At 44.5% G+C, this 26,632-nt stretch overlaps 1 protein-coding gene across 4 annotated transcripts in view; it reads right to left on the bottom strand.

The window, feature by feature from the left end:
• LOC137376426 (chondroitin sulfate N-acetylgalactosaminyltransferase 1-like) overlaps positions 1 to 26,632 on the bottom strand; it is a 159,241-nt gene that overhangs the window by 32,530 nt on the left and 100,079 nt on the right. For all 4 annotated transcript variants that reach the window (XM_068044984.1, XM_068044975.1, XM_068045002.1 and 1 more), the window contains one exon: positions 25,723 to 25,939. In XM_068044984.1, coding sequence (XP_067901085.1) covers positions 25,723 to 25,939 — 217 coding nt within the window. The remainder of the gene's footprint in view (positions 1 to 25,722; positions 25,940 to 26,632) is intronic.

The raw sequence follows: 26,632 nt of genomic DNA, 5'->3' as shown, positions 1-26,632 counted from the left end.
ACAACAGGTCTACGCTGGTGGTTATGCTGTACATGAGTCTCGTCCCACCCTACTTCATCTAACCTTATCAGCATATACTTTATTTCTTTCTCCCTCATGTGTTTATCTGGCTTCCCCTTTAATGCATCTATGCTATTCGCCTCAACTACTCCAGGTCGTAGCAAGTTCCACATTCTCACCACTCTCTGGGTGTCACAACACTGAATAGAAAAGTGAACACAATTCTCCAGGCTGCGTGAGACCCCATGTGAAAGCAGCTTGAAAGGATGAAGGCTGAGCCAAGATATGCTCTCTGATCAGTATCATTTTCACTTTGATGTAGTTAGTGGAACCAGTCTAAAACAGAGCCCCATTCAGGCTCTAGATTGGATGTTGCCTTTTAAATATTTTTCTGCGGAGGCTGATTTCAGAATGAATGGATCAAAATGGTGGAGCTTTAACAGTGCCTCACATTTTGACCCAGTAGGTGACCCACATTTAGACATGTTGACAGCTATGTGATTCATTTCACCAAGAACTAATTCATTTCTCTCAGATAACCAGCGATCTAAGGGCATGTTGCTAAACAAGTTCTTCAATTGGGGCACACGCTGTGATGGGCGTCAAACCAACCCATCAGCAAACTGTCTTGATGCCAATACCATAAATGTCCCTTGGTTAACGCCTTTCCCTTATTTTCTGAGTTGATGCCATGCACAATTAGCAACAACCTAATTTTAACAGACTCAAAAGAAATCCTCTCAACGTCTGCAAGGAATTGGGAGAATGAGGAGCGATAAGGGAAAGAGTGAGGATGCAAAGAACAGAGGGAGAGAAGTAGAAAGATGGAGAGATGACAAGAGAATCGCGAAAGGGAGGGACAGAGAATGAAACAGAGAGGGATGAAGCACAAGAAAGGAGTGGCAAGAGGGCCTGGGGAATTGATTCCTATCTCTACCAATGATTGACAGCTTATTACCCAAAGAGAGTTAACTGCAACTCAAAATATCACATGTCTCCTTCAAACAGGGCAGAAATGAGAAATGAAAACAAGAAATGCTGGAAATACTCAGCAGGTCTGGCAGCATCTGTGGAGAGAGAAGCAGAGTTAACGTTTTAGGTCAGTGACCCTTCATCAGAATTGCAGAAGATTGGACTCTCAAATTCAGCAGCCCCTTGCTAATTAAAGCCAAATATTCAAATAACAATCAACTAAAATACAAAAAAAATGACAGATCATATTAACTTTCATTTTTCAGTCGACACCTCTCCTAAAGGCATTGAGCCTTTGCTGGAGTCCAATCCCTCTGTATTGCCAGCTGAAATGGGTAAATGATGAGGAGAGATTGCATAAACTTGTCTTGTATTCCCCTGAGTTTCAAGGGTTGATGGGTGTCTAACTGAGTTGTTTAAAATAATAATGGAATTTGATCCTCTGGGGTGGGAGACCTGAACAAGGGGACACATTTCTAAAATTAGAGCTGGGTCACTTAGGAGCGAAATCAGGGAGCTCTTTTTCCCATAAAGGGTAAATCTGGAATTATCTCCCCCAAAATGTTGTGGATGTTGGGATCAATTAAAATTTTTAAGACTGAGATCGATGGATTTTTTTTGTTAGGTAAGTGTATCAAGGGATTTGGAGCAAGGTAGGTAAATGAAATTATCAGTGGGGTTGGCAGGTTATCAAGGGTGCTGGCAGGATAGCGAGAGTGCTTACAGCTTAGCAAGGTGCTGGAGAATTACCAAGAATGCTGGCAAGTTAGCAAGGGACCGGAAGAGGGAACTGGTGGGTTATCACAAGCGATGGAGTATTATTGCAAGTCATAGGGAGTTTTTCACGAGTGCAGGTGGGTTAGCGAGAGTGATAGTGGGTGGGTGAGAGTGATGAGCGTTTTCGTGAGTGATGGCAGGCTAGCGAGGGCAGGGTGTATCACAGCAGAGACTAATCTCATCCTCGACAGATAGGAACTTTCCCATAGGGCTCGCTGGGTAACAATTGGAAGCATTTTCCTCCGTAGTGCCTGGATACCAAAACCAAATGTAGTAATTGTGCCAACACCCCAGGGATAGAATCAGTGACCTTCTCATCAGTACACAATTGTCCCCTGAATCCTCGGGGGATTGTTTTCTAATTTATAAAACATGATGAAAAGCTGATTTATTTGCTAGATGCAATATCTAGCACAAGATAAGGCATCTTGTTGCATTCTGCTTGATTTACAGATGCAATGGGCTGAATTTTCTGCCCTTGGAGGCGGGCACGGAGGTGGGGGGGGGCAAACAAAATGACACCATTCCTGTCATAGCCCGGGCCCCCTGCCATTTTGTCTGGGGCAGGGAAGGCTGGGATTGGCCTTCCCACCCCAAGTGATTGAGGCCTGAAAGTGGCCAATTAATGGCCACTTAAGGGCCTCTTCCTGCCTCCATCTTGGTTTTGAAGATGGAGGGGCCCACCGTTGTGGGGAGATGCCAGGTAAAACTTGATGGCCTCCAAGCAGGGTCAGAGGGGTCCCTCCTTTGAGGGGCAATCCAGGGCCCCCTCCCGGCAGTGATCACCGTGCCACCTCCCCCCAGGAAGAAGCCCCTCACCTACAAACCCTACCCCCCCACCCTGCTGCCTGCATTGCCCTGGCGATCCCGACCCCACTTTCCTAGGGTTATCATTTTTCTCTGCTCTCCAAGCTGTACGGCCTCCTGCAGTACCAAGAGTCACCACTGCCCCAGTGGCCCTGCCGGTAGCTGCCAGCCTTCCAATTGGCTGGCAACTCTGGAGGCGGGAGCCCATCCCTTAAAGGAACAGTGACACCGACAGTGGACAGTTAATTGGCTGCCAGCCATTCAATAGCTATGGGGGTCAGATGGAGGGCCAAGGCGGGTTCTCCCCCTGCCTTTTGGCCCATTGCTGGGACCCCCGTTGCCAGAATAAAATGAGGCCGGGTGAAGCAGTTAACTGTGACGCAGTTTGGCTACATGCCACATTCATAAACAGAAAGTCCTCACATGGGTGCAATTCCTTCACATAAAGAAATAATAAACTGCCTTTATATTCCACCTTTCATTACCTCAGGACATAGCAAAGCACTTTGCAGCCAATGAAATACTTTTAAAATGTACTCACTGTTATAATGTAGGAAATGCAACAGCCAATTTACACACATCAAGGTCCCACCAACAACAATGTAATAATGAGCATTTTTTTTGTGTCATGTTGGTTGAGGGCTAATCATTAGCCAGAACATCAGAGGAACACCCCTTCTCTTCTTCAAAATAGCCCCCTGCAACCTATTATGTCCATCCGAGAGGGTAGACAGGGCCTTGGTCTAATGTCTCATCCGTGATTTGGCACCTCCGACAGCGTAGCCTTCCTCAGTACTGCACTGAGGTCTCAGTCTAGATTATGCGCACAACCTTCACACAGAGGCAAGAGTGCTACAACTGAGCTATGTAGGTAATAAAAGCAAAATATTGCGGATGCTGGAAATCTGAAATAAAAACTGGAAATACTCAGCAGGTCTGGCAGCATCTGTGGAGAGAGAAGCAGAGTTAATGTTTCACCTCAGTGACCCTTCTTCAGAACTAACGATGTAGGTTCTGCAAAAGCTAAAATTGAAAGTATTTTACAGGTGACAAGGTACTTTTGCGAGCTTAACGCCACAACTGTAAAGAGCTGAAAGTAAGATTGAACAGCAGCTAAGTGACAAAGTAAGACTGAAAGGGCTTTTATTCATTCTTGCACACTCCCCAACACATTTTTCCATAGTCACAGTGGACCTTTATATCTCTACTGATGAATGATGGGTTAGAAAGCAAGCACGATGGCTTGTAAACATGGCCCCGGCAGTAACTTGCACCCTGACAGATGAAGCCTCGTCAAATATGGCAGAAGTAAATTTTTCTCAGCCTATATCTCCTTCCTCCATCAGTCAGCATTAGTGACATTAAATGCCTGTACAGACACATGGGGCTCAAGTCACCAATTTTGCCTTCGACCCTCTTCGAACAGAGAGAAATGCGTATCAAGCCCTCCACAGGATGTCTGCAAATAATTAAATAAATAAGTAGTGCAAGCTTTTCTTAACCCTCTGAATGCCGAAGGGACATGTGTGCTTAGTTGCAAAACTGCAGGCAGAGCTGCTTCAGTTCAAATTTCTAAACGAAATGTTAGAACCCAAATGTTAGGCCCCAAATTAAAGCTGTGCTTCTCAACTGAAACAGACCAAAAGCTGTGCTGCTGTTGTGGATTGGCACTTTTCCTTTTCTTAACAATAAAAGCACTTTTACTATTCTGTAGTGACAATAATTCAATGACAATGAATTTCACGTAGCCATTTTTTACAGTATTGGACAAACCATAGTGCTCAATTCATTGTAAAGTATAAGGCCAGTGAAGCATCACACATGTAAAAGACTCCAAGTTTCAGTACAAGATGGATATTTTGGGGCATTCAAATCGCCAGCATCTCAAAAGAAATTGGATCGACTGAGTGGAGGTTTGGGGAGAACCCACAGATGCATGAAGCATAGTTCCTGAATAGGATATTCACATTATGTCAGAGTCAGAGTGGAGACAGCTGTAAGAATCATGACATGCTATTATAATCAGTGCAAACCCGACACTGGCTCTCCTGCATATACCAACTTGCTAGATGAGGTCACTGCTTGTGGGCTGTCCAGCTGTTTGCAGTGAGCTCTAATATTTACAGTGTAACAGTCATTAAGGCTTGTGGGGCTCAGTGCTCATTGCACTGTAAATGCGGGTCAAATACTCGACTTCACATCTGGAGCTCATCTTATAATCTATGAACTGATTACTTGCCTGAAGCAACACAATTCCCATCCTGGTTTTCAAATACTTCCATGGCCTTACCCCTGCCGATCTCTGTGCTCCTCCAATTTTGGCCTCTTGCACATCCTTAATTTTCACCACTCCACCATTGACAGCCATGCCTTCAGCTGTCTAGACCCTATGCTGTGAAATTTCTTCCCTAAACCTCTTCGCCTCTCCCCTCCTTTAACACGCTCCTCAAAACCTATGTCTTTGACCAAGCTTTTAGTCACCTATCCTAATAGCTCCTTATGTGGATCGATGTTACATTTTATCTGATAGCGCTCCTGTGATGCACTTTTGGATGTTTCACTCTACTAAAGGTGTTATATAAATGTAAGTTTTTGTTGATTTCAGCAGAAGAATAGGAGGACTAGAATTGGCATCAATGATCTGGGTTAGAAAGGGAAAATAGGCCAGGATTCCTGCTCCCAATAGCAGGCCAATGATCGCTACTGGAACTGTTCATATAGATTTGACTGAGGAGGAGGTCTGGCTAGGTTTTGGTGGCCTCAATGCTCAAGGAGCATTCTGGCATGTATAGTTGAGGTGCAGCCTAAATACGAGCAACTTTGGCCAAGGGTAAAGTGAGTTTCTATTTTCTTGCTGGTGTTGGCATAACCTATAAATTCTTCCAGGACGTGTCAATTCAAAGCTTCTCAGTCTGCTCAGTTTCTTACATCATACTGTTCAGACCTACTATCCAATACATGTATGTGCATGAAGATGGAATCTTATTTACCCTCAATATAAACTTTCAGGAAATGAGCAGCATATTACCAAGAATGAGATGGTAAGGTTTGATTGTTCTTCATATTTCTAGTCCTTTCTAACAGATAATTCAAGGAAGAAATGCAGCTAGCGAAGAATCTCATCCGAAATCTTTAGTGTTCTAACTTACAAAATGCATTTCCCTCCCTGCAATTGCAAGAACCCCCAAAGCTCTGTTTTCTCCCTGCTAAAACTCAATTCAGAAGGTGGACACACTTGTTATCTGTGAGATCAAGAGGGCAGGAAAGAAATACAAGTCTATCTCTGGGCCCAATTTTCTGGCATGGAAACAACATGAAACTTATTTTCTTTCCACATTTAGAAAGAAATTAGCCATTACTCACCCATCGTTCAAAAAGAAATCTTGGCTTTGATAGTGAAAAATCAATAAAAGATGATTTTAATGATCTTTGAAAGTAACCAATTAGGAAAGTTAACAGTATCAAGACTTGACAATGGAAATAAACAAGTCCGGCATGCAGATTACAGTGGTCACAATACAGAGACTAAATGGTGCCAATCTCTAGGACATATCATCAACATGGTTAACTGTGTGGCGTCCCAAAACAGGCATGGGGATCACGATGCACGTTTACCCTGTGCCCGTTGCTTCTGATGTAGGCAGTGTGCAAATGTTGTGCTGAACTGGCCAGAACTGGTGATCAAAGGTCACAGACCTGAAATGTAAACTTTTTCTCTCTCCACAGATGCTGCCAGACCTGCTGAGTATTTCCAGCACTTTTTGTTTCTATTTCATATTTAACATTCATTGCTTCATCTCACCCTCACACACTTAGCACTACAGGCCTCACATCCACATCTCACAGCTCACACATACTGCCAGTTATTCAACCATGACAGCCGCATCACCCAAACACATTGCACCACGCTCACTGACACATTTTCCTCTCTTCCGCAGGACAAAATGGCGCATAACCGGAGGCAGTAAGACCTCACTGGTGAGGGGTAGACACAATGGAGGAAACTGTGGTCTCTATCATTGGAGCAACCATGACTGAGGCCATGGCTAGTGCTGGGGCTGAAACCATCAAAGATGGCAGTATGTTTATACTTAAACCTCTTTCTTATCCCACTTCCTCCTCATCCCACAATCTCCTCCGATTTAGAAGCTGCAGATGTGTAAGCATGCACCTCTTGCTTTCCAGCACTACCCCACTGCTAACAACCACCCCTCACTACAACTCTACCCTTATGCCTTGCTCCTTTCAGATACCCAAGAACTGCCAGCTGGCAAGGCAGTGGTGGAAGAGAAAGAAGCCAGCGATGAAGAACAAACACTTGATTTCACACTTGCAGCCACCAGCTCAGATACAGACACTGCACATACTTTAGGGACTAGCATGAGACACCAGGCATGAGTGGCCTACAACCAGGGTGGGGGGCAAGGATAGCACTGATGCCAGCTCACGGGATGGCAGAGGAATGAATTGAGCCCTTTGATGAGGGTGGGCTACAAAAGTAGGCTGATGGGTATGCACAATGAAATTCCTGAAAGCAGGGCTTTGCACAGAGCTTGGAGCTCATCCTTTCCAGCATGGAAGTGGTAGCTAACTCCATCAGTATAAGCCCAACCATGATGCAGTGTGTGATGGCCAATGTCTCAGCTTCCATTACAGCACAAGCAGAAGCCGCTAAGGTCAGGGTGCTATAGTGGAAATTCAGACTGCTCTCATGCAAGATCAGCTCACTGCTACGTAAGCTCAGTCTGCTGCCATCCTGGCTGTGAATACCAATGTTCAAAGGGGCTTGCAGGATGTCACAGCAGTTCAGCAATCTGTCCTCAACAGGTACCTAGGATTCTGAGGTGCCATCCTGGACAGCGCCTCCGTGGAGCTCAATCCTGCTGTTCTTTCTCAGGAAGACAGAATTCGTCCTCTGACAACTGCCACTCTGCCTGTGCCCTTGCTGTTGTCCATCAGCCAGCCAGCCAACCCAGCCTGCTACTACCCATTTCAAATCCTTCCATGGCCTCGCCACTCCCTACCTCTGTAATCTCCTCCAGTCATACAACTCCCTGAGATATCTGTGCTCCTTTAATTTAGGCATCTTGAGCATCCTTGATTTTAGTCATTGATGCCATGCCTTCAGCTGCCTAGGCTCTGAGCTCAGGAATTCCCTCCCTAAACAAGAACGCACCCACCCCCCGCCCTCTCCCACACTGCCCAGAAATTTCAAAAGATACAGATAAAAAGTGACTTTGCTCGCAGCTTAAAATGACCACCTAATTTGCAACACATTGCAAGGCCTGTGAGGAGAGAGACGAAATGTTTGCTCATCCCAGCAAGAACCAAGACCTAGGAAGTTTAAGGGAACTGCTTGTACTTTTTCTTTAAGCAGGAAGAAATACTGGGCTAACTACTATGCTTGAATCATTGAGTGACAGTCATGTGACAAGCCCTCCTCACCTGTGGTTTTAAGCTCGTGTTTCTCTGCAGCAGCGAGGCGAAGCATCTGGACCTGACACCTGCAGACCCAAATGGGGGTCCCTCTCTCTCTCCATTCCAGTTTGCAAGTTTCAAATCCTGCCTGTTGACTGACCATCTCTGCATACTCTGCTACAAGCAGAAACCCTGTTGGGGGAAATCATTTACATCACTGTCCCCAAGAGACCCACCAAATCAGTCATCTATCGAGCCTGCTCCGCCATTCAATATGATCATGGCTGATCTTGGGCTTCAATTCCACTTTCCTGCCCGCTCCCCATTTCCCTTGATTCCCTGCGAGACCACAAATCTGTCTCTCGCAGCCTTAAACATATTCAACGATCGAGCATCCACAACCCTCTGGGGTAGAGTATTCCAAAGTTTCACGACCCTTTGAATGTAGTCATTTCTCTTCATCTCTGTCCTGAATGATTGGCCCATTATCCTGAGACTGTGTCCCCACGTTCTAGATTCCCTGACCAGTGGAAACAATCTCTCGGCTTCTGGCCCTTTCAGAATCTTGTATGTCTCAATTAGATTGCCTCTTATTCTTCTGAACTCCAGAGAATATAGGCCCAATTTACTCAGCCTCTCACCATAAGACCCTCATCCCAGGGACCAATTTAATAAATCTTCGCTGCACCACCTCCAGTGCAAGTATATCCTTTCTTAAATGTGGAGACCAAAACTGCACACAGTATTCCAGATGCGGTCTCCCCAAAGCCTGTACAATTTTAGTAAGACTTCTTTATTCCTGTATTCCAATCCCCTTGCTATAAAGGCCCACATGCCATTTGCCTTCCTAATAGCCTTGTAGAGTTGGGCAACTTTAAAGCACTCTAGAAGCCATACACTTCAACAAACATAGCAACAGCCAGCCGAAATCAACCAGAAATTAACCTGTAAGTAGTTGAAGATCTCTTTAAATACCACTGTTTGTGGGCGGGGTGGGGTGAGTAGGTGGGGCCTTCCTGCTGCTGAGTGAATGTTCAGCCATGATTGATTAGCAGAGGGCATTAACTGGAGCACTGAGCTCCAAAATGGTAGCGCTGGCATCATAGCAGCATTATACTGATTGAGATCATGATCTGCCTACTCCAGATACTTCCAGCAGACACTCACTGCACACACGCGAACACTCACACACTCTAACCTCTAAGGCTGCCGGTAGTGCCCCCAAAAAGCAGGCTCTGCACATCCAAATTGTGCGTTAGTCTCTTAGGCCAAGTGCTGTACCCCCATTCTAAAGGTCATGAGTTTCAGTCCTAGGGCACCTCATCATTCCAACTCCTGTTTCTGGATAGATGATTCTGTCAGTTTAAGCCAGCCACTAAGATGGAATGCTGTGCAAAGGCAAAGTTATTTTTATTCTGGCAAAAAAAAAACGTTGCCCTTGAATTAAGATCCAAGGTCAGGAAGAAAGAGAGAGGGAGAGAGTGAGTGTTATGGCAGCTTTACAATGAGGTGCATATATACACCTAGTCAGGAGCTGGTCATGAGCTTTCAGAAAGAAAAACATGTCAAGGCCGCACTAGCATCTGGAACTAATTTGGGACATATGCACATTTACTCTTCTTTACTTCTATAATTTTTCCCTGCAACAGCTGAATCGCCAAAGAACCACTGTCTCCTCCATTAAAGGAGCCACTATCATCAAGACATTGGGCAGGACTTTTGTTTTCAGGTCAGGACCCTGACACCGGCATCACACGCGGATCCCTACCATGCACCACGTTGGAAATAGTCATAGAGTTATACAGCATAGAAACAGGCCCTTCAGCCCATTGTGTTTGTGCTAGCCATCATGCACCTAACTATTCTAATCCCATTTTCCAGCACTTGGCCCATAGCCTTGTAAGCTTTAGCGTTTCAAGTGCTCATCTAAATACTTCTTAAATGTTGTGAGGGTCCCAGCCTCTACCACCCCCTTCAGGCAGTGTATTCCAGATTCCAACCACCCTCTGGGTGAAAAAGTTTTTCCTCAAATCCTCTCTAAACCTCCTGCCCCTTACCTTAAATCTATGCCCCCTGGTTATTGACCCCTCCGCCAAGGGAAAAATTTTCTTCCTATCTACCCTATCAATGCCCCTCATAATTTTGTATAACTCAATCATGTCCCCCCTCAGCCTTCTCTGGTCTAAGGAAAACAACCCTAGCCTTTTCAGTCTCTCTTCATAGCTGAAATGCTCCAGCCCAGGCAACATCCTGGTGAATCTCCTCTGCACCCTCTCTAGTGCAATCACATCCTTGCTATAGTGTGGTGCCCAGAACTGTACACAGTACTCCAGCTGTGGCCTAACTAGCACTTTATACAGCTCCATCATAACCTCCCTGCTCTTATATTCTATGCCTCAGCTGATAAAGGTAAGAGTCCCATATGCCTTCCTATTCACCTTATCTACCTGTGCTGCTGCCTTCGGTGATCTATGGACAAGTACATCAAGATCCCTCTGACCTTCTGTACTTCTTAGGGTCATACCATCCATTGTATATTCCCTTGCCTTGTTGGTCCTCCCAAAATGCATCACCTCACACTTCTCAGGATTAAATTCCATTTGCCACTGTTCTGCCCATCTTACCAGCCCATCTATATCGTCCTGTAAGCTAAGGCTTTCCTCCTCACTATTTATGACCACCAATTTTCGTGTCATCTGCGAACTTACTGATCATACCTCCTATATTCACATCTAAATCATTAACGTATACTACAAACAGCAAGGTTCCCCGCACCGATCCCTGCAGTACACCACTGGTCACAGGCTTCCACTCGCAAAAACAACCCTCGACCATCACCCTCTGCCTCCTGCCACGAAGCCAATTTTGGACCCACTTTCCCAAATTGCCCTGGATCCCATGGGCTCTTACGTTCTTAACCAATCTCCCATGCGGGACCTTATCAAAAGCCTTACTGAAGTCCATGTAGACTACAGCAACTGCTTTACCCTCATCTACACATCTAGTCACCGCCTCAAAAAATTTAATCAAGTTAGTTAGACACGATCTCCCCCTGACAAAGTCATGCTGACTATTCCTGATTAATCCCCGCCTCTCCAAGTGGAGATTAATCCTGTCCCTCAGAAATTTTTCCAATACTTTCCCAACCATTGATGTTAGACTCACCGGCCTGTAATTACCTGGTTTATCCCTACTACCCTTCTTGAATAATGGTACCATATTCGCTGTCCTCCAGTCCTTTGGCACCTCTCCTGTGGCCAGAGAGGATTTGAAAATTTGTGTCAGAGCCCCTGCTATCTCCTCCCTTGTCTCACATAACAGCCTGGGATACATCTCATCCTGGCCTGGGGATTTATCCACTTTTAAGCCCGCTAAAACAGCTAATACTTCTTCCCTTTCAATGCTAATCTGTTGAAGTATATCACAATCCCCCTCCCTGATCTCTACATCTACATTGTCCTTCTTCATAGTGAACACAGATGCAAAGCAATCATTTAAAACCTCACCTATATCTTCCGGCTCCACACGCAGATTGCCACTTTGGTCCCGAATGGGCCCTACTTTTTCCTGACACAATTTTCCAAAGAATGGCCAGAGGGTGCATTCGCCATCAAATTAAGGACAGCGGGCAGGCTCCCAACATTGGAGGGCTAATAGGAGGCCCTCCAGCACTGAGAGTGTGGTAGCCTGCTGATGCAGGTAAGGGAGAGAGGACACCTCAAGATAGAGGCACCCTCTCAGCATTTTTAAAAGTTTTGTTAATAAAAATGGCTCTCCGAAAGAGCAGTTTACCTCATGCCATTCCCTGCCTTCTCCCCATAGCCTTGCACATTCTTCCTTTTCAGATAACAATCCAATTCCCTCTTGAATGCCTCGATTGAACATGCCTCCACCACACTCTCAGGCAGCACATTCCAGATCCTAACCACACGCTGCTTGAAAAAGTTTTCCCTCATGTTGCCATTCCTTCTTTTGCCAATTACCTTAAATCTTTGCACTCTTGTTCTCGATCCTTCCAATGGGTATAGTTTTTCCCTATCTACTCTGTCCAAACCCCTCATGATTGTGAACACCTCTATGAAATCTCCTCTCAAACTTATATTCTCCAAGGAAAACAGTCCCAACTTCTTCAATCTATCCACGTAACTGAAGTTTCTCATCCTGGATCCGTGCAGTAGCATTTTTCCCAAACTTCAAACATCTCAAAGTTCTTCAACAGCCAATGAAGTACTCTTGAAGTACAGTCACTGTTGTTATATAGGGAAACACGACAGCCAATCTGAGCACAGCAAGCTCCCACAAACAGCAATGACACAAAAGACTGATCACTTTTTTTTTTAGTGATATTTGTTGAGGGATAAATATTGACCAGGACACAAAGGAGAACTCCTCCCCACTCTTAGCCAAATAGTGCTATGAGAGTTTTAGATCCACCTGGTCAGATGGGACCTTGCTTTAATATCTCACCCGAAAGATGACACCTCCAGCAGTGCAGCACTCCCTCAATACTGCTCTGTAGAGCCAGCCTGGATTATGTGCTCAAATCTCCCAGCTTGGAGAACCCAAAACTGGGTGACTCAGAGGCTGGAGTGCTACTATGGAGCCAAGGTTAACACTTTTCCCCTTATCAGGACTGATAACCCTACAGCCTAAACACCATGTTCACACACTAAGACACTCCTGGAGATCATAACCAAACCAATTCTACATGCCAAACTCGCCAATCTGTGTTCTTAGCCAGGCAGATCTGAGGTACTCCAAGGCACTGCTGCTGATTGGTTACCCAGCCGGGCTGTTTGATAATACCAAGAATAGTTGGCTTGTCACTAAAGGCTAAATCTCCAGCAATCTTTGCAAGCCAATAAGTAGGGTGATCCCAGCTAGGAGAAGCTTCGCTTAAAAGAAAGAAAGACTTGGATTTATGTGGAACCTTTCGCAACCTCAGAATCTCCCTAGGTCTTTAGTCAATAAAGTACTTTTGAAATGTAATCATTGTTGTAATGTAGGAAATGCAATTAAGAAAGCTAATAGAATGTTATTGTTTATTGCGAGGGGCATTGAATACAAAAGTAGGGAGGTTAGGCTTCTGTTATACAGAGTATTGGTGAGACCACATCTGGAGTACTGTGTACAGTACTGGTCTCCTTATTTAAGGAAGAATGTATATGTATTGGAAGCAGTTCAGAGAAGGTTTACTAGACTAATACCTGGAATGGGCAGGTTGACTTACGAGGAAAGGTTGGACAGGCTAGGCTTATATCCGCTGGAGCTCAGAAGAGTAAGAGGCGACTTGATTGAAACAGATAAGATCCTGAGGGGTCTTGACAGGGTGGACGTGGAAAGGATGCTTCCTCTTGTGGGAGAATATAGAGCTAGGGGTTACTGCTTAAAAATAAAGGGTCGCCCATTTAAGACAGAGGAGACTTTTTTCTCTCAGAGGGTCACGAGTCTTTGGAACTCTCTTCCTCAAAAGGCAGTGGAAGCAGAGTCTTTGAATATTTTTAAGGCAGAGGTAGATAGATTCTTGATAAGCAAGGGGAGTGAAAGGTTATCGGGGTAGATGGGAATGTGGAGTTGAGGTTACAATCAGATCAGCCATGATCTTGTTGAATGGAGGAGCAGGCTCAAGGGGCCGAGCGGCCTACCCCTGCTCCTAATTCATATTTTCATAATAAATCACAAATTGCAATCTTTTGGTGGTGTTGGTTGAGGGATAAATATTGGCCAGGACACCAAGGATAACTCCCTTGTTCTTCAAACATCACCATGGGAACTTGTACAACTACCTGCAAGGGTAGATGGGGCCCCAGTTTAACATTGCAACCAAAAGACAGCAGTGCTGCATCCCCACAGTACTGCACTGGAATGTCAGGTTAGATTATTTGCTCAAGTCTCTTGGAATGGGTTTGAACCCACAACCGTCTGACTCAGAAGCAAAAGTACAACAAACTGAGCCACAGCTTATGCTATCATGGTATGTTGTACTGGTACACTTTGTTGATCTGGCTGGTTAATCTCCAACAATATCCTGTGAGAAAGAAAGGAAGCTCTGATAGTACTTCAACAGGACAGAGGAAGAGATAGACTGAGAGAGTCACTGAAAGGCCAAAATGATGAAATGAGTGGATTGTGCGTCAGATGATCATCAGTCCTATATCTACAGTGACAAGCTCAGTCTTACTGATTCTCTGTAATGAACAAAGAAAAGTTAATTTATCATAATATTCTCTCCCCCCCCCCCCCAATATTTCTTCTTGTAGCTTGCTTATCGTCTCACCTTTCTCTTTCTTTGATTCATCCTCCTCACTATCATTTTTCTCTCTAATCATTCCTATTTCTAAACTTTTATCTGGGTCTCCAATATCTGTTGTTTTTTCATACTTCTGTTTACATTTTATTTAAAAATAAATGGGCTGAGTCTGCCTAACCAGGTGGCGCTGTTACCGAGCAATGTGACCAGCCTGCTCCCAGACCGTCAAAACTGACCCCAGAAAACACAAGTGCTTCCTTGGGGTAACTCTCCCCTTCTGCTCTTTCTACCCTTTGGCAGGAAAGTGCTACAGCCTTCTGCCAGCACCTCCCTGCTCGGCCTGGCTCAGAGTGGGGAGCGAGTCCCAACATGTGTTCATCCCCACCCTACAACTCTAAACATTACTGAACTGGTACTCAGCACTCCAACACTATGTCAATTTCCATCCCTCCCACTGCTCTTTCTTGTCTCTTTCTCCCTATCACTTGCTCTCTCTTTGTTCTCTTTTCTTCCTCTTCTCACGCTCTCTAATATTTTGTTCTTCCCCTCAGTAATTCTCACTGTCTCCTGAGCTGCAATATATTATCGCTGTGGCTCAGTGAGTAGTAATCTCACTTTGAGTCAGAAAATTGTGGCTTTCAGTCTCACTCCAGAGACCTGAACATAAAATCTAGGCTGAGGCTCTAATGGAGAGAGTTCTCCTTGGTGTCTCAACCAATATTTATCCGTCAGCCAATGCCACTAATACAGGTTATGTGGTCATTATCACATTGTTGTTTGTGGAACTATGTTCTGCTATGTTTTTCACATTACAACAGTTTCTACAGTCCAAAAGTACTTTATTGGCTGTAAAGCACTTTGGAACATCCTGAGGTCATGAAAGGTGCTATATAAATGCAAGTCTTCCTTTTTAATGCCACCATATTAACACTCATATTGTACCACTTGTAAGCTCACATATGCCCTCCGGTCCATTACATGACATTCTAAACTCCTCTTTCTAAATAGTTTGCAAATACAGGTAACAACAGAAACGTGAGCTACACTGAGGTAAGGGCTCTAAGAAAATTCTTCACGTATAAACAGGGTACACAGACCAACAGAGCAGCTTCCCAGTGTGTCACTTCAGGCCTCACTAGAAAAACAGTGAACTGTGGAACTGAAGCAAACTGAAGAATTGGAACTCACTGTCACTCATCTGTCAGTTAGTAACAGGATGAACAGATAGAAACAGATTAAAGGGAGATTCAGGATTGATGGCAGAAAGTGGTTTGGGAGCAGTGAGTGCTTAATATCCAAAATCTGGCCACACAGTAGAGTTTAAAGAAAAAGAAGAAAGTAACAAAGCTGTAGTGCATGTCGGATTCAAGACTGAGCTCACACTCCAACTTAAATCCTTCACCTTTACATAACGAAGATGTGGTATTTCAACTACTTCAAACCAGACACACCACAACCTCTCCATTAACCCAAAGTGAATGGGTCACTATTTTGTTCCAAATTCCAGGAACATGTGTGGAAACTGAAAGGTCAACTCTGCATCACACCAACAGTTTGCAGCTTTGTTCTCCCAGCTCTGCTGCATGAAACCTCTCCCTTCCTGGGAGAAGCCTGGAAGAATTTTGCACACAATTGAGAATTTATGGGATCAAGACCGTATCCAACATGATGGTCTCAGCAGAACCTCTCCATCATATTGCCACAGCTCCCACTTTACAGACTATTACAACAGCTATTAACCCCTATTGGAGAGAGTCTTTGCTTTCAAAAGGAGTGCAAGTTATGAAAGGGGTCCATGTGGTTCATAGGCAAAACAGGCTGGCGTGCCGACTTGCAGCTGTGGCTCAGTCAGTACCATTCTTCCTTGAGAGTTGAAAAGGTTGTGGGTATAAGTCCTACTCCAGTGGAGTGCTGCACTGTCAGAGGCTTTGTCATGAGATGTTAAACCAAGGCCCTGTCTCAGGTGGACATCAAAGGTCCCATGGTGCTATTTTGAGAAAGAACAGGGGAGTTCTCCATTTATCCCTCAGCCAAATCACTAAAACAGATTACCTTGTCATTATCTCACTGCTGTTAGCGGGACCCTGCCATGCACAAACTGGCTACCGTGTTTTCAACATTACAATAGTGACTTCACTTCAAAAGTACTTATTGGCTGGAAATGCTTTAGGACATCATGAAAGGTGAAATATAAATGCAGGTCTTACTTTTTTTCTTTAATTCTTTAAACATAAGAAAGAAAATGATAAATAATCTACAGGCTCGGGAAATAAAGCAAATTAATATCCGCAGGTCACAAATTGCAGCAACTTGGACACCGTCCTACAAAACACCCATATGTAGATTACCAGCTCCCTGGCAGCAAAGCTGTTCTCTTTCTTGTCTGGAGGTTACATGCTGGGCTTTATCTCATTTCCCTTCCAGCCTTTATCCAGGAGGCTTCGCGAAGCCCTGGCTTGCAATAAGGCTAGAAATCCACTTGGGAACCATCTGTCACCTGCTCAGCTTGCAGTTCCCTTTACAATGAGAACCTCCCCACATTACATATGGCACATCCTGAAATGGCTGGCATCACTCTTCCATTGAGAGACTGAGCGAGGTGTTGTGGGGGGAGTGGGGGGGGGGAGGCTGGGGGAGGGTGTGAGAGCCATCCTATCATTCTGCACAGTACGACATTCTCAGCAAAACCAACTGATCACAGCTCAGCTCCAGAAACTAATTTCTGACAGGATTAATTATCAGCCCATAGGAGAGCAAAACCACCCTCTAGCATCTTGAGGGAGTTATATATTTTCTTATAAATTATTTACAGGCTTTATTTATGACTTGGCTCCATTTCATTTTGTAGAGAAAACACAAAAGAAATTATAACTCTTAGCTCCAGTGCTGCCTAACAGGAAGAGGTCTCATCGTTTACTGATGCAAAGATAAACTCAAAATTTTATTTTAGATATCAGTGAGATCTTGGATATTTTCTTCAAAATGACGTTGACAGCCTTTAAACTTTGACACAGCAGGAAAAAAAAAGACCAAAATAAGTAAATCTCGGCATAGATCAATAGATAAGTGACATAATTCGTTGAGTGCTTATTGCTAGTGAACACTGTAAGACAGCCAGGCATCAGCATGAAGGCAAAATACTGCTCCCAAATGATTAGTCCAAAAATCTGAGAGAGCTGATCATGGAACGTAGCGGACGCCACCCTGGTCTTTGCAGCGACAACTAAACAAACTAACACTCGGAAAAGCTAAGGTAACATGAAAGCAATCACGAAGCAGTCCATTTATATGGCAGCTATTTGAAGCAGTTTGACAATGTTGTCTCCTCATGCTCTGAAATCTGTCCCATTTACATTGTTGATTTACAAAACACTTAAGGGCAAGATTGGCTCAGTTGGAACACAGGGTAGAGGAGGCGGCCATCAACCCCTCAAGCCTGCTCTGCCATTCAATTACAGCAACTCCATTTAGCCACCTTTGATCTACATCCCTGGATTCCCTTACCAACAAACATCTATCCAACTCAATCTTGAACACTTCAACTGACATCCACAGTCTTTTACAGGAGAACGTTACAGATTTCGACTGCTCTTTGTGGGGATTTCACTCTTAACAGGTGAAGCTCTAATTTTAAGATTGTGACCCCGATTCTTCTGGATTCACCCATCAAAGGAAATAGTTTCCCTTTATCCACCCTATCAAATCCCTTTATCATTTTAAACATTACAATTAGACCTCTCCTCTACCTTCCAGACTCTAGGGATTGCAAACCATGTCTGTGCAACCTGTGTTCATAATTTAACATGTTAAGGTGCTTTTAAGTCATTTCAAATCACAATCGGGATATTACATTTCCCGGTTGAAGACACTCCTCAATGTTGGACCCTGAGTAAAGTTCAGGCTTTGCTCCTGCCTCTGGCCATTTACGTTCCCCAAATGCAAAACACCTCCAGAAGTGACTTGTTTCCTGCAGTGTGACCAAAGTCACTTCATTTATACACAAGAGTCCCATCAGTGATGTGCACCAAACTCACCTCCAAATAAACCTCGATATCTGTTGAGAACATTTAAGTAGGTGAGCATCAAAAGGTACCAGAGACTTGTGGCCATTTTTGATCAGTGCCTCAAAACCAGTAAGATTGAACCCACCTCATTGATTTTATTGAGACAAGAAGAAGAAAATTCTTTAAGTCTTATGTGGGATTCTGCTTTAAGTCAGGTCTAACTCATTGAATAAAGGGTTGAACATTGATGTAATAGCCTCAGGTAGGGTTTGTAGTGGTTATGCGACTTGACTAGTAATCCAAATGCCTGGATTATTAATCCAGCAGAGCATGAGCACAAAACCCAGCTTTAAAAGTATCATGATTTGGTTTATGACACCATAGTTTCATCTGTTTTGTTGTTTAGCTGCTGAAACAGAGGGCTGGATTTTCCATTTGGGATCAGGATTAGGTCAGGATCAAATGAGGGTCCCGGCCATGCACTGTGTCGGGAATAGTCACCTGACAGTAATTTTTGCTGGATTAGCCAATTAATGGCCAGAGGGCTTGCTCGCCGTCCAATTAAGGACAACAGGCGGGCTCCCAAGGCTAGAAGACCAATAGGAAGCCCCCTAGCAATGACACATTGGCAGTCCCACAGGCTGAAGTGGGAGCTGCCAATGCCTGCAAAGACAGCGAGAGGGCACCTCAAGATGGAGGGACCCTTTCAAGACCAGGTAATAAAATTTAAATTAAAAAAGGCCACAGCTGCCTGGCCATGATCATGGAGGGACAACCCCTCCACTGGGATGATGCAGCTGTGGCCCAATGGCCATGATAGGTGTGGGAGAGGGACCCTAGCAGGATGAAGCTCCCCACCAGCCCCAGCTCGTTTAACTGGCCATGTTTCAGCTGCAGTGTGGTAGCCCGCCTGCCAACTGGAAAATTCCAGTTGGTGCGGGAAAGGGGCCTATCTGGCCTAATTGGCTAACCACCACCAACCTGGCCTTTTTCAAAACTGTCTCTGGGTCAGAACCTTGCCAGCAAAACGCCATGCCAGCCGGCAGCGGGAAAGTCCGGGGCTGCCCGCTTTCGGTCCCAACCCCCATTGGGCCTCAAAAAATTTGTCTGACCTTGGATTTTTACAACATTCCAACACCTTTCATTAGCATTTCATGGCCAGTCACCAGATTTTACAAGTTCAATTTCACAACTTGCCATAGTGAGATTGGAACTCTCAATCTCCAGGTAACTAGCCCAGTGCCATAATCATAGGCAAGCATAACCTCCAATTACATCCCATTGTACTATCCCTTAAAGTTGTGGTTACAAATTTTGCCTCTACTTGAGATACTGGTCCTGATTTTGCAGCTGTAATGATGGCAAAACTGTCAGCGTTCGCTGTCATTACAACTGTGAAACTGACAGCAACTTCTGGTGTCCACAAATACGCAGTTAAATGTGGAAATTCAGAAGTTGCTGTAAGTGACCCCCCACTCCTCCACAGGGTGTGCTGTTAAAATCCTCACAGATGGAGATCTTAAAAATCACTTGATTAGACGTGAACTTCCACTTTTTACATTATTACTCTCTCTAAAATAAAACCTTGAAAAAGCTTTCTTTGTTAAATGAGGTGTAACTGGGTGTTTAATGGCGTACTAAGTGATACTTACTGAACAAGCTCTCTGGCCCTGAGAAACTAATTTTATATTTGTGGAATGTCAAAATTCTCCATTATAATAAAAAAAACCCACAGATTTCTGAAATAATAAAAAATATTATTAAAGTTTGTTTGTGATATTTCAGGCTCTACCATAATCCCATGTGAATGTCTCAATCTTTATTTTGTTCTCCATATAACGATTAAAAACTTAAGAATAATCAGTGCAAATTACTTCCTGGTTTTCTGTCCGTGAGAATTCGTTAATGTGATTAGCTGCTTATGACATCACTATTGCTGGCTGTCAGAATGAAATTATCGCGGCACAGAGATCACTAGATCTTTGTGAGCAATTTTCTTCGAGGTCAGTGAAGAGCACAGTCACTTCAACGTTGACTGAAAAGTCTGGGCCACTCTCTCCCATGAGCAGATCCCATATCTTGACCATGTTAATAGTGTGATCCAGTGAAGGTCCCCAGTATATGGAGTAGATAGTAGAATTTCACACGCACTGCTTCACTCTTCCCAAAAGTGCACTGATTCCTGCTTGAGTGAGACGGGTCAGAGTGCAAATCACCAAACTGGTATATATTACAATTGTGAAGTGAACAAGCAGAGCAACATTTACAGTAAATGTGGTATTCAGCGACCAGAGTTAAAGTGGGGGAAACAGCACCTCCAGTTAAATCTCCAACAACAAAAGCAACATCTGCAAGTCAGCTACACAGTGACGCCCCAACCAGGGAAGGAGCCAACTGATGTTTCTAGGCAATAGTCTAGAAAGTAAAGGCATGACAGGGAACCTCAGCCCTGTGGAATGCACATCCTGCGCCATGTGGGAAATCCTGAATGCTTCTTGTGGTCTGGATGAACACATGTGCAGAAAGTGTCACCAGCCAGAGCAGCTCGAGCTCTGGGTTTTGGAGCTTGAGCGGCAGCTGGAGTCAACACGGGGCATCCATGAGGCTGAGAGCTTTGTGGATAGCACATTTCTGGAGGTGGTCACCCTGCAGCTTAAAAATGTGCAGGCAGCGAGGGAATAGGTGAACACCAGACAGATAAGACAGGCAGGCAGGGCAGGGATCCCATGAGTGCATCTCGCCCTACAACCAGTATTCAGTTCTGAATACTGGTGACAGTGATGGTTCCTCTGGGAAGTGGAGGCACAGACAAGTCCATGGCACCATGGGTGGTTCAGATGCACAGATGAAGAGGAAGAACAGTGGAAGAGCAATAGTGGTAGCGGATTCGATAGTGAGGGGAACAGACAGGTGCTTCTGCGGCCTCCCTGATGCCAGGATCAAGGATATCACTGAGCGCCTGCAGGACATTTTGAGGGGGGGGGCGGTGAATAGCCAGAGGTCTTGGTCCATATCAGAACCAATGACATAGGCAGAAAGAGGGATGAGGTCCTGCAGGCAGACTTTAGGGAGCTAGATGAGAGATTGAAAAGCAGGACCTCAAAAGGTAGTAATCCCCAGATTACATCGTGCTGTGGAATTGGCTCTGTCTACACTCCCCAAGGGGACCATCACTCTCACCAGTATTCAGAACTGCCATGTGCTAGTGAGTACAGAAATAGGAAGATTGAATTGATGAATACGTGGCTGGGCAGATGGTACAGGAGGAAGGACTTTAGATTCCTGAGGCATTGAGACTGCTTCAGGGGCAGGTGGGACCTGTGCAAGCCGAATGGGTTGCACCTCAACAGGCTGGGACCAATATCCTTGCAGGGAGTTTTGCTAGTGCTGTTGGAAAGGGTTTAAAATAGCTTAGCAGGGGGATGGGAAACTGAGAATAGATTCAGAGGGAGAGAAGAAAAGTTGGAAATGGAAGACAAAAAATTAGTAAGCTTATTTTGAAGGCAGAGGAAACAAAGGCTAGAAAATAGAGAGGGAGAGTTTGGTAGTGCTAAATATTATATACTTCAGTGCAAGATGTTTGGGGAATAAGGCAGATAAGTAAGAGCACAGATTTACACATGGGAGTATGATGTTACAGCTATTACTGAGACATGGCTGAAAGAAGAGCAGGAATGGCAGCTCAATATTCCTGGTTATAAGGTTTTCAAATGAGATAGAGAGGGGGATAAAAAAGGAGGGGGTCGCAATATTGATTAAAGAAATAATTGTAGCTGTGAGGAGGGATGATTTGATAGAAGGATCATCAAATAAGGCCATATGGGTTGAACTGAACAAAAAAGGGGCAATCACACAACTAGGAATGTACTATGGACCCCCAAACAGTCAGAGGGAGATAAAAGAGCAAGTATGTAGGCAAATCTCTGAGAAGTGCAATAACAATTGGGCAGTAATAGTGGAAGATTTCAACTACTTTATATTAACTGGGATAAATTAGTGTGAAAAACACAGAGGGAGCAGAATTCTTAAAATGCATTCAGGAGAACTTTTTTTAGCTAGAATGTAGCAAGTCCAACAAGAGTGGGCGTAGTTCTGGACAGTTTTAGGGAATGAAGCAGCACAGGTAGAAAGGGTATCAGTTGGGGAGCATTTGGGTGGCAGTGATCATAATTCAGTTAGATTTAGGGTAGTTAAGGAAAAGGACAAATAAAGACCAGGAACGAAAGTTCTCAATTGGAGAAAGGTTAATTTTACTAAGCTGAGATGTGATGTAGCTAAAGTGGACTGGAAACAGCAACTTGAAGGTAAATCAATGCCAGATCAGTGGGAGGCATTCAAGGAAGAGATGTTGAGGGTTGAAAACAAGTATTTTCCCTTAAAGAAAAAGGGTGAGACCAGCAAAACCAGAGCTCCCTGGATATCAAGGGGTTTTACGGAGAGGATAAAGAAAAACACAAGTTAAACCACAGCTGGAGTACTGGAGGACTGTGTGCAGTTCTGGTCACTGCACTATCGGAAAGATGTGATTATGCTAGATAGGGTACAAAGGATATTTATGAGGATATTTTCTGGACTGGAGAATTTTAGTTAGAGGAAAGATTGGATAGGCAAGGACAAAAGCAAAATACTGTGATGCAGACAGATCAAATGGACCTGAAACGTTACCTCTGTTTTTCTCTCCAGATGCTGCCTGACCTGCTGAGTATTTGCAGCATTTTCTGTTTTTGTTTTGGATAGGCTGGGGTTGTTTTCTTTGGAACAGAGGAGGCTGAGGGGAGACCTAACTGAAGTGTATTAAATTATGAGGGGTCTAGATAGAATGGATAGGAAGGCCCTATTCCCCTTGGTTGAGGGGTCCATAACCAAGAGGCAAAGATTTAGGGGTAAGACACAGGAGGTTTAGAGGGGATTCAAGGGGAAATTCTTTTACCCAGAGGGTGATGGGGGATCTGGAGCTCACTGCCTGGAAGGATGATAGAGAAAGAAACATCATAACATTTAAAAAGTACTCAGATATCCACTTGAAGTGGTGTAACCTATGAGGCTATGGACCAAGAGCCAGAAAGTGGATTAGGCTGGCCGGCACAGACACGAAGGGCTGAATGGCCTCCTTCTGTGCTGTCAATTGCTATGATTCTATGAAATCTCATTGTGCTTTGACTTCAATCAGTGTCACTTTTCAGAACAAAGATAATAACTAAAATTGAGACATGGTGTTCCTGTTAGCATGCTAGACACCATTTTTCTGGTCAAGAGTTCCATTTACCCTGACCGATTCAATCTTAAGGAGGTCATGCCCACTCCATGTCTGTCCCTCTCAACATATCATCTCAACTAGCCTTTGGCCAGTTGTCTCCTTTGTCCTTTGGCACCCTGGGTGAACAGGAAGCCAGCAATTTGACCCCTGATCAGTTCTAACCTCTTCCTATCAATGGGTCAGTATTGCAGTCAATTAAACCCACTGGGTGGGGGTCGCTGGGACATATCTCCAGATATCCTTAAATGAATTGGACTATGCTGACAAAATAGGGAGGGGTTTGGACTCAAGCTTCAGCAAGTGATGCTTCTACCCGCACCTTCATGTCCACCCTAGCACAGAACCAGTTCCTTCCCAACAAGTGGGAGCGCGCTGGTGCAAAGGGCAGAATGAGAACAGAATACCGACAGAAAGAAAGACTAGCATTTCTATAACACCTTCCACAACAGCAGGACGTCTCAACGTGTTTCACAGTCAATTAAGTAATTTTAAGTGTGGCAGGGCAGCCAATTTGCACACAGCAAAATCCCACAAACAGCAATGCGACAAGGAACAGATCTTGGTTGAGGGATAAATACTGGCCACAACACCAGGGAGAACGTCCTTGTTCATCTACGGAATAGTGCCATGGGATCTTTTACATCCACCTCATGGGCAGGTGACAGTACTGCAGCAACAGAAGAGCCAGTGAGGGGCCTTAAAGTGGCCCAACACCCCAAAGATTAGAAAGACTCGAGACTGAAAGCTTCGGAAGTCTCTGGGGCTGACTGGAGGGGAGGAGGCTGCTCAGACTCCCTTCTCTCTATTGGGGAACTTTGGACAGGGTTGTAGTGTTTGGCTGCTACAATGACTGTTCCATTAAGAATACATCCTTCAACCTGCAGCTAGGTTATGGATCAAAACCAGAAGAGAAGCAGAAATTATTTTTTTAAATTCATTCATGGGATACGAGCATTGCTGGCTGGGCCAGCATTTGTTTCCCATCCCTAATTGCCCTTGAGAAGGTGGGTGTGAGCCATTGCAGTCCATTTGGAGTAGATACACTCACAGTGCTGTTAGGAAGGGAGTTTCAGGATTTTGACCCAGCGACAGTGAAGGAACAGCGATATAGTTCCAAGTCAGGATGGTGTGTAGCTTGGAAGGGAACTTGCAGGTGACGGTGTTCTCATGCGTCTGCTGCCCTTGTCCTTCTAGGTGGTAGAGGTCACGGGTTTGGAAGGTGCTGTCGAAGGAGCCTTGGCAAGTTGCTTCAGTGCACCTTGTAGATTGCACACACTCTTCAACTGTGCGTCTGTGGTTGAGGGAGTGAATTGTTGAAGATGGTGGATGGCGTGCCGATCAAGCGGGCCTCTTTGTCCTGGATGGTGTAAAGCTTCATGAATATTGTTCGAGCTGCACTCATCCAGGCAAGTGGAGAGTATTCCGTCACATCCTGACTTGTACCTTATTGATGGACAGACTTTGGGGAGTCAGGAGGTGAGTTACTCACCACAGAATTCCCAGCCTCTGATCTGCTCTTGTAGCCACAGTATTTATATGGCTAGTCTAGTTCATTTTCTGGTCAATGGTAGCCCCCAGGATGTTAATGTTGAAGGATTCAGCAATGATAATGCTGTTGAATGTAAAGGGGAGATGGTTAGATTGTCTCTTATTGGGGATGGTCACAGCCCGGCACTTGTGTGGCATGAATGTAACTTGCCACTTATCAGCCCAAGCATGAATGTTGTCCAAGTCTTGTTCATGCAGGCAGGGATTGATTTAGTGTCTGAGCAGTTGCAAATTGAACTGAAAACTATGCGATCATCAGTGAACATCCCAATCCTGACCTTATGATGGAGGGAAGGTCGTCGATAAAGCAGCTGAAGATGGTTGGGCCTTGACCACTACCCTGAGGGACTCCTGCAGTGATGTCCTAGTGCTGAGATGATTGGCCTCCAACAACCACAACAATCTTCCTTTGTGCTAAGTATGAATATAATGTATGAATGCATTTAACTCCCTCTGTAAGCTATTTCTAGTGAATCAGTCAATGTCCCTGCATAGATATTTTCATGAAGTCATTAAGCAGGTGAGCAACCATGTTAATAAGGGTGCAGGCAAGAAGAAAACACATTAGCCAATGAGCTCGAACCAGTATTAACGTTTCTTCACTAATCATGGGGTGAGCAAACCATTTCTATTAGCTGAATGGATTTCTAACAAAATAGCCTTTAAATTGAAAAAAACAAATAATTTACCTGAAATTGTGCATAAAGTGTCGAAATTTATCGGCTCTTTTTGCCAGAGGCACTATGATATTAATCAGCATATTGGATGTGTCCACCTTTGCTTTCTTCACTTTCATGATGGGGCCAAAGGGACGAAATAAAACTAGACGTTTGAACTCATGGGCTCGGTCACCTTTGAACATCAGCTCGTACAAAGTGCCTTTATCCTTCTCTGTGCGATAAATACCTGCAGAAAACCACAACAAATTGAAAACAGCGTGACAGCAATGGGATTCAACAGAGAAAAATGCACAGCAGCCCCGCAGTAAGAATTTGTTGGACTTTCAACTATGATAATCACGAGCAGTGTGATGAGTGCCAACCTCTGCCATTACTTGCTCCAGTTGGGAAGCCCAGAAAAAGGAGGCATAACGTTAAAATTAGAGCCAGTCTGTTCAGGGTTAATGTCACAAAGCAATTCTTCACACAAAATCCAATGAAAATCCGGAACCCTCTCCTCCCAAAAAAACTGGTAATGCTAGGGGTCAATTGGAAGTTTTAACACAGAGACTGATAAATTTTTGTTAAGCAAGGGTGTTACAGGCTATGGAACCAAGGTAGGACGATTGTGGTTTGACCCCAAGACAAGATTCCAACCACATATCCACTTCACCACCAAGACTGCCTACTTCAACCTCCGTAACATCGCAGACACAGACCCTGCCTCAGCTCATCTGCTGCTGAAACCCTCATCCATGCCTTTGTTACTTCTAGACTTGATTATTCATAAACTTGTGCTCATCCAAAGCTCTGCTACCCATATCTTAACGTTCACCCATCATCCCTGAGGTTGCTGACCTACACTGGCTCCTAGTCCTCCATAGCCTCACTCCTCCCTATCTCTATAATCTCCTCCAACCATACAAGACTTCAAACTTTG

This window comes from Heterodontus francisci, chromosome 1 (assembly GCF_036365525.1).
Source record: "Heterodontus francisci isolate sHetFra1 chromosome 1, sHetFra1.hap1, whole genome shotgun sequence".
Classification (NCBI taxonomy): domain Eukaryota; kingdom Metazoa; phylum Chordata; class Chondrichthyes; order Heterodontiformes; family Heterodontidae; genus Heterodontus; species Heterodontus francisci.
Note: the sequence above shows the minus strand (reverse complement) of the source record. Positions and strands in the feature narration are given on the sequence as shown.